At 34.0% G+C, this 13,066-nt stretch overlaps 1 protein-coding gene across 2 annotated transcripts in view; it reads left to right on the plus strand.

The window, feature by feature from the left end:
• ZFPM2 (zinc finger protein, FOG family member 2) overlaps positions 1 to 13,066 on the plus strand; it is a 307,850-nt gene that overhangs the window by 66,500 nt on the left and 228,284 nt on the right. For both annotated transcript variants that reach the window (XM_031059000.1, XM_031059001.1), the window contains one exon: positions 6,117 to 6,218. In XM_031059000.1, the coding sequence (XP_030914860.1) occupies positions 6,117 to 6,218 (102 nt within the window). The remainder of the gene's footprint in view (positions 1 to 6,116; positions 6,219 to 13,066) is intronic.

The following is a 13,066-nucleotide window of genomic DNA, read 5'->3' on the forward strand; positions in this document are numbered from 1 at the left end:
ATAATTCTAAGAGTGCAAATGGAAACATACAGTTATTTCAAATGAGGTTTATCCCAGGAGAAATTATGATTGTTAATCGGCATGACAGAAAACAATAATTGCTTGCAAAGAAGCAAAGTATTGAGGTGATTAATATAATCTGAAATAAAATGCAGTAGATTAACTTGTTCAAGTGCTGGTTTCTTTCAGGTACATTACCAAATCAATCATCTGAGGGCCAGAGTTTGCTCATACTTTCTGTATTTGTCAAGTAGGGTGTCTCAGTTGATTTTTATGGGCTTCACTGAAATTATTTCTGATATATATCAGATTAATTGATAACTGTCTAGTAGTGATAGCACCAGATCTCTTCCTCTGTCTCTCTGTCTCTCTGTCCTTGCAAGGCTTGTAGAGTAAACCCATTTGCATGGCACTGCATCCACTGTAGTTGTTTATCTTGTCCTCGTATCGTTTGGCAAATATGAAAAAGTGTGGAAACATCCCTCCCATATATTTTAGTATCTTTATTCTCACAGTTCTATTACCATCCCAAAAGCTTTTTTTTTGCATTATTTTATACCCAGAATGATTTATATCTGCAGAAACCTGTATTGCCACTACAATTACAGTTAAATATACGCATAAAATACTTTAAAAAAGAGATAATCCACAAGAAGGTTAGTTAAGGCCTATTAGATGTCATTGGTATTCTTAAGAATAGTATGTGCTGCTAAAAAGTATGCTACATTGAATGAGTTAAGTATTTGTATTTTAAGTCGTATATGGTTTATTTCGAAGTTAGTGAGTATGGCTTTTGAAGAGAGGTTCCTGGCAACAATCCTCAGCTTACAGTGTGTTTCTTAGGATTCAAGAGGAGGATTATCAGTGTGTGTAAGCTCTGTTACTGGTTGCAGGCATTGAGATAAAGCAAATAACAAAGGGGAGTTTTTGATTGCTGATCTATAGTTTCTGAAGCTCTGGCATCTAGTTCGTATGTGCAGTCTCAGAATCCTTGTTTGGTTGGATCTAGCATTACTGCTGCTGTGGGCTGTGGCAGAAAGGAGCAGGCATCCTCCCCCGTCACAGCCAGTCACGTGGGTCTGTCACCATCCATGAGGTTGTGTCCTTGCCAGATGAAGGTCTACTGTGAGCAACTCCCCAAGTCTTTGCATTGCATCTCTTTTCTCTTTTGGCAATACAGAGTGCTACAGGCTTTGCAGCCATTTATTCCTGTACTGATTTATTATAATTGAGAAGTGATGTTTCACTCTGAACAGCTGCATGAGGATGTTAACAATTTGAGTTTACATTTATGCTGCCAGAAGAAGGGAAAACAAACTGAATTTGAAACTTTTATTGTTCTCTCACTATAATAGAAGCTGCTGTGTGCTTTTTGTGACTGGTACAGTCCTTCACCCAAAGCTATTTTGTCTGATGATAAAACCATGAGTGTATGAAGCTTGCACGTTTTTCATCTCTTTTATGACCTTATCTTTTGTGAGCGGCTCCTGTGAAGGTATCCTAACTATAGGAAGCACCTGGTAAACATACATGATATCTATGCCGTGATAAGCAGTTGTGAACAAGAAAGTAGATCTGTCAGTTCTGAACTGCTCATTGTTAAAAATACTTTGTTGATTTAGCTGATTGCAAAATACATTATAGTGTGCCTAACAGCTGCTATAACCTTCTTAGTTAAGAAAGTTCAATAGTTATACTGTACGAGACTTTCTGTAAGAGCCTAGTACTGATAGGAACAACATGGATTAAAACAGCAGGATTGAGAAGAACTGCTAACCCATGTGCTTCTATAAAATACCACAACTACTTGTGGTACAAGCTGATTAAGTACAAATTGGGAAGTCTTTAATTTGTTAAAAAGATTAAAGTGAAATTACTTGTTAATATTCAAGTCTCTCTTTTCCTACTTGTCAGTGTTGTCAGAGAAGTTGGAGTTCTCTCTCTCGTCCTTCTGGTAATATGTCTCTTTTACAGTCTTCAGATCTCCTGACCAACTTTACCACCTTGAATTACAGTGAATTATCTATTGGATAAACATTAGGCTATTTAAACCACATTAAAAAAACTTGAACTGTTTTTGAATGCTGTCAAGATGAAGGTCAAGATGAAAATTCTATCCACATTACATATTGAAGTTATTTGAATAAGATTTTTTTTCCTCTTAGTTAAGTAGTATTTTGTGTATTCAGCATTTCAGCATTAGTCAGAGATTTGTTTCCCCCAACTTTAGCTGACTAAAGATAGGTTCCTAGTCTAAGCTGTGTGTTTAAGAGGATGAGTCATTTGAGCTCTCTCAGACACCAGGAGGGGTCTTATATCTCAGGCATCCTAGAATAGGATAAATCACTCAGGAGGTTTCTTTCTTCCCTGCCTATGGGAGTGTCTACATAAGTAGTCTGGACTAGCTTAACTTTCAGGCATCTAAGGTTAGAGGTGATGAGTTCTGCCAAAAGTGTAACTTAAATACCAAGTATAGAGAAGTACTGGAAATTCCAGTAGATTTACTTGACTCATGACTGAACATAGTTGATGGTATTATATGTGCTTACTCATTAAAGCATTTTTTTATGCAATGGTCATTTAAAGGACAAAATTCACTTACCAGGCTTGGTTGCTAAGAAGAAACTGCTTGAACATGCTTAAACAGGAGCAGGTTTTGGCTCATTTTAGAGTACTTACACCACTCTTTGATGTTGATGGGAAAAAGTTATTTATCCTTTAACTTAACTACAAAGTATAATTGGGCAGCAAAGTAAAGAAAAGGTGTGAGAAAACCCAAAATAATGGGATTAGAAAGGAATCAACAAGTTAGTAGGAAATGGGTTGCATATATAGGCAAAAAGGATTTGATTGGACTTGGAAGAAATAAATAATTAATTTCCTGGATCCACTTAATGTGTATACCTGTAAATTGAAGAAAAATGTAATCAGTTGGAAAATAAATATAAAAAATAGTCTTGTTGAGGGACTGAAAAGTAGTCAGTGACTGAACAGAAAGAGTAAACAATGGAAAGAAAATAAATTCTGAAAGGAAATAAACTCCTTTGTGCTAAACAAATGTTAGCTGCTAAAATAGCTTTAAGTATGGGGAAAGAAAAAAGCTTTGTTATCAGCTCTTCTGCTAAGCCTCCTTTTGGGTTTTTAAAGTTGCAGTGTCTCCAGCACCAAATGGATTGTCTTGGTTGCACATTTCAATCTGACATTGATGCTCAGCTGAGCCTGGGATAGACTTCACTCCCTGGTGGACTTGGAAATTGACAGTAATGTACCATTTCTTGGTTTCACTAGCAGATTGGAGTAGCTTGGGGGAACAGGAGAAATCAGTGTGGTGATATTTCAGGTGTGTAATGCATGCATTTAGTAGTTGGGAATAATAGAAAATATCAATGAAAATAGTTGAGAAGACTTCTAGATGCAAAGTTTTCCTTAATGTAAATTCTACACATTTAATCTACTCTATTTGCACAAGACCTGCATCAATTCATTAAAACCTGACTGTGAAAACCATGTAACACTGTACTTCATGAAACACTGAAAAAGCAAGTTAATGGAAATTTACGTAGTCTACTAATATACATTTTCAGATTTTTCCTCATCTCCCAGATATTTAATTACTGTGTACTATAGTTTTTGTACCTTAGCTGTTGTTCTGTCCTTTTGCTTTTCAGCCCAATCTTTTCACTCTTTCCACTTTTAATGCTAATAGTTTCATTTGTTTATGTTCTAGTTAGTTGCACTGGCTAGAAGAATGCTGAAATTTGCAAGCTAACGCCAGGTTGGCATATATTATAACCTGGAAGAGCATAGTATTTTGGAGGTTCAATTGTCCAATTATCTGTGCTTCTTTTCTGTCTAAAAGAATTACTATTTCTAGATTTTGCTGTTATTGTCCTGATTTAGTACATACAGCTCTGTTACATACAGTGGAAGAAAAATATTTGCATTCTCTACAAGGAACATTCTAAGAACTGTCTGTGTTGGTTATACATCTTGAGTTAGAAAACAAGAATTGTCCTTGCTGTGAATTGCTTTCCAACATTTTCAAGAAAACTGGCATTGATCATGTCAGGTCTGAACTTAGGAAAAATTTTTTTGTCTCCACTGAAGACAAAAAAGCTGCTTTAAGTTGCTATAGAAAATATAGAAAATAGAGAATATAGAAAAATGAAGGTAAAATTGTCAAATAGGTTCTTCAGTCTACCCAAAGAAAGCAGATGTCTGATTACTACAAAGTAACTATACAAATGCTAATTCAAATAGGCCAGTTGCTTAAAAACAAATAATTGCTAAAACTGCTTAGCAGAAACTTGATAGCTTTTTCAGCACATGAGGATATTTAGGACTTTCTTCTGAAAGATAACTTCAGATTGAACTGAAGCATGTGAACTTAAATGCCTGGCTACCGTTACACAGTCAATTTAACACAAAAATGATACTCGATATTTGTGTTGTATTCAAGTTTTATTTTACACAATACAAGTGCGTATGAATATTCTGGACTATGTTTTTAGTACCACAAGTTCACTGAACTGTAGTTTTGTAATCAAACTCTGGAGTGATTATAGTATTGTGTTTGTGTGAGTAGTGGTTTATCAGGCTCTTAGACTTCATATTTGAAAAACTGTGTTTTATGAATGCAAGGAAGAATGTATTATTATGAGACTTTACATGTGCACATGAAGTTAATACTTTATAGTGTTTGTATATAATCATGTACTTGAAAGCTCTGGGTCACAATCTTATCTGGTATAAATATAGCTCCAGTGATAACGTATGGGGATCTGGCATAGTTTCTTGTAATCACATTTCTTTACCTATGTTGCTAATTAAAGCATTTGTTATCATGAGTGGGGAAAAAATTACAAGTTACTGCTTAATTGCTGTGCTTTTTGCTCCTTCTTGGTCTCCTGTTGTTAAATCAACAAAGGGTCTGATTTTTCAGTTTGTAAGATACACAGCATTTGTTTTTCTACTGCTATCACTTTTCTGGGAGATCATTTTTTAAAAAGTGTCCTTCAAGTTTGATAAAAAAATTAAATCATAACCAGTCCTATTTGACTGAAGTAGTTAATTTAGTAGATTTTTTCTTTCAGTTCTTAGTGTCTTCCTATGCATGAGTTTCTTGGGTAGGTTAGTGTTAAAAAAACCCAAACAACCAAACAAATCTACAAATGAGTAAATTCCAAACCTGGAAAAGCCTTTAGAGATGTCACTTAATGTGTTACTATGGCCAGAGTGTTTTGTGTTAATACCCTCATCTTCAATGTAGTTTTCATAGTGCTTATTTCAAAGTATTTTGGCATGGAGCTTGCCTAGTGTATTTTTTTACCTGAAATAACTTCCCTTTCAACAAGCAGTTCTTCAAATAGAAATTAAATGGTCATCTCTAAACATTTAACCTTATCATAATTTTCTGTGTCCTGTATATGACCTGGTTAAGAATAGTAACAGAAGGCAGACAGACATTTTCAGGTACTTCTGGATGGTAAAAATCCAAAAATTCATCAGAAATGTAGCATTTCTTTAAATAAAGCTTGACAGGGAGAAAAGTACTTTAGGAACCTGCTGGTACATTATGATTTTAAGGGCAAATTCCTTAAATGCTGAAATACCATGGATTAGCTTTTCACTAGTTTTGTGAAAAAGCAAAATATTTAGTGAACCATATTTTTGTTCTGAGTGTCATTTATTTGCAGTGCATAAGAAACATTCAAGTGTCAATTCAAGAAAATAGAAAATCCACAGCTGAAAGCAGTTGTTCCTGTTCGTGAGCTGATTTCTTTCTCTCCTTTGTACCTACAGACTCAGTGACTTTATGTGCTTTGTTTTACAGAATTAGGTGCAAGTTGTGATTCTGTTTTTTAACCATATGGAGTAAACACTGTTTTCCAGGACTTTCTCTCCGTGGAACTGGAAGTACTGGATACTCAGGGCTTCTTTGAGTTAGTGGGAGCTCACAAGTGTTTACATATCTAATATTTTTTTTCATTTTCTCTCTGTTTATAGACATGCATATGTTTTCACTTAGGCCTATAAGCAGTTTGGATATTACAGGAGCTTTGCTTTAAAGTCACTGTTGGAATATGTCAGTACTGTATTTTTTGATGGTTTTTCAGGCAGTGAAGAAGGCATCCAGGAGGCAGCAGAATCTGATGGTGATGCAAGGTCAGAGAAACCGGGGCAGCTTGCTGTGGAGACTGAAGACTGGGATGGGCCAGGTAGGGAGAAACAACTGAAAGCCAAGAAAAATTTTTTGAAGTAGACTTCAATATTTGTTAATTTCATTATTTTAGTAGATTGTTGTGCTTTGCATTTATTTTTAACGAACTGCCTCTTTTATGATCCTTTGGGTTCCGGATATCGACAGGTAAGTACTAAGATGACATTCTTGTGTTAAAAAAAATGGCTTTTGTTACACCATTTTGTAAAATGTTCAACATAAAATGTCTTATGTACTTGTTTGACGTAAAGGAAAATTTTCTTGCTGTTTAGAATTTTAGTATTAAAATTTCTCAGTAAGTTCTTTCTTCTGTGACTGAATTAAGGGAAAAGCGCTTCTGCTCTGTTTTCTGAGGTCAGAAGGTCTCTTCTCAAGATTTGTGCCAACATTTAGCAACATGTTTAGCTTAACAAATAGATATGATGTCTACTAACATTTCAAGGAGCTTTTTTTACCTGTTTGAGCCTGATAGAAATCATTTAGCACACCTGGTCATTGGTTTCAGTGGAAAGAGAAACTCAGAGTGCATTCAATGAAGCGTTAGAACTTCACATTAAAACAGTAATTCAAGGTAACATTTTCTGCTATGTAAGTGAAGATGGTGCAAGCATAACATTGCTAAGATGTAATGGTAATGTGGCAATACTTTCAAGTATCTGTTCAATATAAATATGTAAAACCTCTCTTGTACTGTAAAAGTACCTAAGGCAAAGGGGTAAATTGTATTTCTCAATTAGGCAATTCTGCAGTTGAATGCAGTGTTTTCATGGGCATGGACTTGGGAATAGGCCTTAAAAATCCATTATATTGACCATAATTTAATAAAACTGTTGCAAAATGTGGATCTGAAGCCAAACACGCTCTAGCAATAGCTGTATCTCTTATGGAAATTTTCTCTCAAAAGGATGAGCACATCAGAAGAGAGTTCCAGAACCATTCTATCAATAATTTATAATGCAATAATAATATTTCATTAGAAAAATTCCTATATTTCAATCACATTTTCATCCTTGCTTGATTTTGCAAATTACTGTATGCTCTTCATGAAGACAAGAACAAAACTAATGGCAATTTTCTGAAACCAGTAGCTGGAAAATACAATGCAAACAAAAATGAAGACATAGTATATCTAATTATTATGATATAATTTAAAATATTTTTCATGATAATACACAAAGAACTTGATATTCTATATAAAGCACTAATGGTGTTATATGAAAACAAGGTTTAGTATCACTCTACTGTTCATGTAAAATAATGCAAAATATACATGTGGATGTAGCAGAATGGCCTTTTCTAGCTGCATAGGAGATTTAAAGGCTGTCAGTATTTACCATATGGCTTATTTTTAATTTCATTATAAATTAAGTCTATCTGAAATTTGTAATTTTTTTTTGCATGTTTTTGTGTATTTCAGCATATTTGAATGTGCATTTTGTGGCCTTTTACTGTTTTTTGTATTTGCTGACTTATTCAGAAGTTTCTGAGATCTTTTCTGACACTGTGGAGCAAAAGGAGATCTTTTCATTTTATTGGGAAAAAATTCAGTTAAACTGCAGGATGAGTGTACTTCTTGTAATATTTATTGATAGTTTTGACATGAGATAAGACAGAAATCAAAGCTGAATGTAGAAAAATTTCTTTTGACTTCTGAAAACTGATGACCACTTGATATAGATGTATCAGCATCTATATTTTATTTAAATATTGATTCTTTACAAGGGTATAATACATATGAAAAAGTAATGGATATATACCACATACCATACTCTATGTCACGCATTAAATGAAGCTGGTTACTATTGACATGGAAAAAGAAGCAATCAGTGGAGGATCATCTTCAACCATGCAGTACAACGATAACATCTTCAAGTGTTTTGGAAAAAAAACAAAAAAACAAAGCATGAAATATTTTGCTTATTTAGGAATTTATTTTAGTGCAGCACAAACCGAGCCATCAAAAACTTTGATTCAGAAAATTTACCAACTGTCAGTAGAGGCACAACCTCAAAGGGCAGATGATGATGAATTCTTTGTTATCTGAGCTGCCTCTGGTCTCCTCAGCTTCTCTGGTAAGGAAAGTTCCATCTCTGAGAGGTGGAGCCTCTCAGAATCCAACAACTGTGTTCTGCATGATACAAGTTGCTGTCAACTGATAATGTGAACTGTGACAACTCAGGAATTTATATAAATAGTAGAGCTGTTTTGTTATTTTAATATTTTATGTCTTTTTTTAGCACTAAGGGAACATAGTGTGACTTTCAGAGCCAGTACTTGTCAGGAACTGAAAAATTAAACTTCTGGCATTAATTAGAGTTTTATTTTGTTTGAAAATTTGCATTATCCACGTGCATTCTTAAGTCTTTTCAATTAGAATTTTTTTTGAAAAAACAGTCTAAAGTTAAATGTGCTGTAGGTTCAAAGAATTTCTGCTGAAGCAATATTTCAGATCAGACTCCTGCGACCTTCATTGACCATCAAGGAATTTCAGGGACAGTGCATACTCTGTGTAGCCACTTTTTCAATTTTCAACTTTTTTTCAACTACCCTCAGTTTTCACTGTTATTATTTTTAATTTTTAAAAATTCCTGTTCTGTGAAACTGCTGTGAAATAATGGAAACTTAGGTCAATAGGCTGTCTGTGAACCCACAGTGAAGGGCCTGATCCTTTTTCTGTTATAGCCAACAGCGAAAGTCCAAGGAATAGAAAGTATGAACAGCAAGACTGGGTTTAAATGCATTTTATGTAAAAATATTTAGTTTTAAAATGTGAAAGCAGAGGTGATTTTATGGTCTTATGTCTGCTGTTTGCCTTGGTACATGGAGTTACATAGTTCTGTGCTTTGTATTATTGTTAGGATGTCAGTGCATGTGAGGTCAGTGCTTTAAGACATAGCAAACAGAAAGATCTTCTACATGGGTTCTGCAGATCACCCATCATATTAGAGAATATGATCATTCTGGTTTCTACTGAATGTATGTTTCATGCTTCCATAGCAGAACTTCCTTAAAGTCTCTTAACATTTTAGATACTGGGCACCTCAATTAAAATTGAGCCAAGTATAAGGAAATTATATATTCAATGGCATCTTGAAAAATAAATTGTTTATAGATTTGGAAATGAATGCTTTTTTACCATTATTCAGTGTCATGCTTGCAGTGGTGGATACAAGTTCAGTCCACCATACTTGTATTTGTAAGAGACAGCAGAAATGAACTCCATCAAAAAGGAGAAAAAGTTTGAATTCAGAAGTATCAATTATAACTTGGAAGAGTTTAAGAACAATTTTTAGACTTTCCAAAAGCTAAAATAAAAATGAAGGCAATGTTGATATTGCCTAGAAGGTAATATCCAGAAAAATCCAAGTGGATGTAACCAGATGCTAGGAGCTATAATCTAAGGCTAAAAGGAAAAAAAAAAAAAGAAGAAAGGAAAAAAAAACCCCTAAAAATCTATCAGTAGCTTCATTAATAACAGTAAGATGACATTTTAAAATGTGGTAAGAAAAAAATAATTAGAAAATTGGTATTGATCTATTATAAGTCATGACTCAATAGTTAGAGGGGACAGGTAAAAAGGTAATTATTTCTAGTCTGCTTAAAACATCTATGCTAGAAAGCTTATTTGACTGTATGTGATGTCTGTACTTCTGTACTAGTTAATTTAAGCAGTCTGATGGTTTGAATTTAACTTTTTTAGGAGATAGATGACCCAGCACTAGTGATCAACTTCAGTTCATAAAAGTTTTGATATGATTTCTCAAATGTGTTCAAAACCAGTAAAAGTTGGTGTGTGTAGTGACAGACCTGTCCACATTGCAGTGGTCTCACTGGAAATAAAGGTATAAGTACTGTAAGATGCTTTTATTAAGAGGGGTTTATTAATAATTCCAATCTGTATAGGTTTATAGAAAAAAATATGTCCTGTAAAACCAACATAATATGTAATGTGAGCTAAAGTATATGTAGTTTTTTTCAGTATGCTTTAAATTTTTAAAATGCAGAATAATGGGTAGATATTGCTATTGGCAGACCTAAATAACTTGCTATGTTAGCTGCAGAAATATTTTGGTTTCAGAGTAATTAAATATAAAGTTATGAGCTTATGAGAAGGTAAATAAATATTTTCATAGAATTGTTACAGTTGTAAAGGACCTGTAGGAGCATCAGAAAGCAGGGTCTCTGAAAAAGTCTTAAGATTCAGTGAACTGGGGTTGAGCCCAAAGAGAGAGTCATGGCTAAAGGGTGTTTTTGGCTTCTCAGATTGCTTTGCTTGTCTGGTCAGCAGTCTTGTTTGATGCTGAAACAGGGCTCTGTGTCCTGTGGTCACACTTAAAGAATGATGTTAATATTTGTTAAAGGTTTAGATAAGAGCCACTAGAAAGTTGAAAAGCTGGTATTATGGAAAAGTCTAGGTCCTTTCCCTATTTATTTTATCAAAGATATATTAAAGTTATATTAAAGGGCAATCTGATTGCAAACTACTTTAAATTCAGAGTGGAAATCTGATAACAATGGGCACCTCTTTCTTGCAAAGTATCAGAGGATTAAATGGATGTTGAAGCTCCAAAGTTTCAGACACAAAGAATGGATTTTAGTGCTTAAAAAGTCATTATTGAAACATTTTATGAAAAGTCACTTATCTGTCATTAGTAATATTTGCATTCAGGATGAGATACTTTCCTAAAGAACATGATCAAGTTCTGTGGCAAACACTGGACTTTAAAAATGAGATAGATTTCACTGGGGTGGAAATTAGACTGTCTGACCATGATAGTTCCTTGTAACTAAAATGCAATTAATAAATGAGAATGCTGTCTATTGCTTTTATAAATACTGTACTATTTGAGTGCATTTATAATGAATGAGTACAAGCAGGCTTCATATAAGCTATAACCAATTTTTGTTTCTTCAGTGACTGTTTACTAAAACTATGTAAAAAATGATAACTTCTTTGTGCTTTTCTCTATTCTGTAATTCTCAATTACTCTGTAGTGATGAAACAAAACAACAGAGTTGAAGACAACATATACCAATTCTGTAATATACAAGGGAATGTTTTTTCCCTGTTGGCAGATGGGACACAATTTTCTAGTACTGACTAAGCCAAAAAGTTTTTCCAAATCCAGTGCACCATCCTGTGCACTCCATTCTTTTGACTTTCTTCCTGCAATTCCAACAAGGAGTACTTCAGCCATCAGTGAAGTTGTATCTGGCTTTTAAGGCAGAGAAACATTGTTACCAGTTGAGGAACTAAATATAGGGCATTTCCAATGGTGAAATTGTTGCCATTCACAAAAGTCTTGGTTCTGAGGAAGAACTGTATCTGTTTCTTCTTAAGTCCCGTGCACTACACTAGACTGTCCTTATTTCTTATGTGAGCTGTTACTTTTATAGTCATAAGGGTGCATGGCTTTCTTATGGGCTTATCGGAATGAGCTGATTTTGTCAATTGGATAGCTTGAAAGTCAGTCTCTGAAGTTCTTTTGAATTGTACCTGAATTCTGCTTAGAATGTAAGAAAATGTGATTTGTCCACATTTCCAAAATGTTAAAAAAAAACCCAAATGAAAAAAAACCCTACCACGCAATGTAAAAAACCTAAAACTCTTATTAGCAGTTCATGGTGATTTTTTTCAGGTATTGTTTGCCTTCATCTCCACATAAAGGGAAAGTTTTCCCAAAGATAAAGTGTAAAAATGTAAAAAAAGTTTAAAATTGTAAAAGTGTAAAAGTGGAAAATTCTGCCTCCAGTAATTCGTTAGGATTTTGGCTATTGACAGTAGTAAATCAGAATGAAGTTGCAACTCGTGTTACTCATTTCAGCAGACTCATCATCACTCATACACATGTATCAGAGAACTGTTGAAAAAAGAACTAAGCATAGTTAAATATAGCACATTATAGTTTCCTTTAATTACTCTTACAAGTTGGTGTTTTTCTTAAAATGTATTTTCTTAAAATGAAATTTTAAGAAAATAATTATGAAATTATCAAATTTTAAGAAAAATGGCATGCTGGAAATAAAATAGCACTTCAAAATGATGTAACATTGAGCTATGCTGCTGTTAATATTCAATAAAAGATAGAAACAGGCTTTCATACAAATTCTGGTGTATTGCTTCAGTGAGTTGTAGATCAGAAAATTGTAGTGAACACTGGGTGTGCCAGATTCACATTTTTACCTGCTATAAAAGGTACTTGGAAAAGCTCTTCTGTGTAGATTTTTTTGTAACGATTCATAAGAATAATTGCAAATATGTGTTGATTGTTGGGTCCACTCTGCATTATTTAGTAATACTATAGAAAGTTTGGGTTACAAAGCAAAGATGTATAATATAGAGTGGAATGGTTGGCAGACCACTGCAAGATGGAAATAGACATTAATGATAGCCTTCCCCCTCCCCCCCTTTTTTTCTTCTTTTTCTTATTTTCTTTTCTTTTTTTTTCTTTTTTTTTTTTTTTTCTTTTTAAACCAGTCCTAAGAAGGACTTGGAGATTACTGTCCTGATTTTGTTTCCTTTTTGATTGGGGAAATGTGGTAGATTTAAGATCTTGGAAATGCTATTTGATGTAAATTAACAAAAATCCATGAAACATAGTTAACCATAGATATAGTCTGACAGTAAGAAGAATATTGTGAAGAAGCAGAGGAAATCATAGAACGACTGTGTGTTACTCTGACAGTGAATCGGTATTATCTCTGCTATCAGATAATGCAGTTATCATTAATTTTCACATTTGCATTTCAATCTTTGGAAGGAAATGACTCTTGCCGGATGAAGATAAGAGCTCTGTACCACTATAATGAACCATCATTTTATCCCGATGCTTTGTATCCGTATGA

Source organism: Geospiza fortis, unplaced genomic scaffold (genome assembly GCF_000277835.1).
Source record: "Geospiza fortis unplaced genomic scaffold, GeoFor_1.0 scaffold200, whole genome shotgun sequence".
NCBI lineage: Eukaryota > Metazoa > Chordata > Aves > Passeriformes > Thraupidae > Geospiza > Geospiza fortis.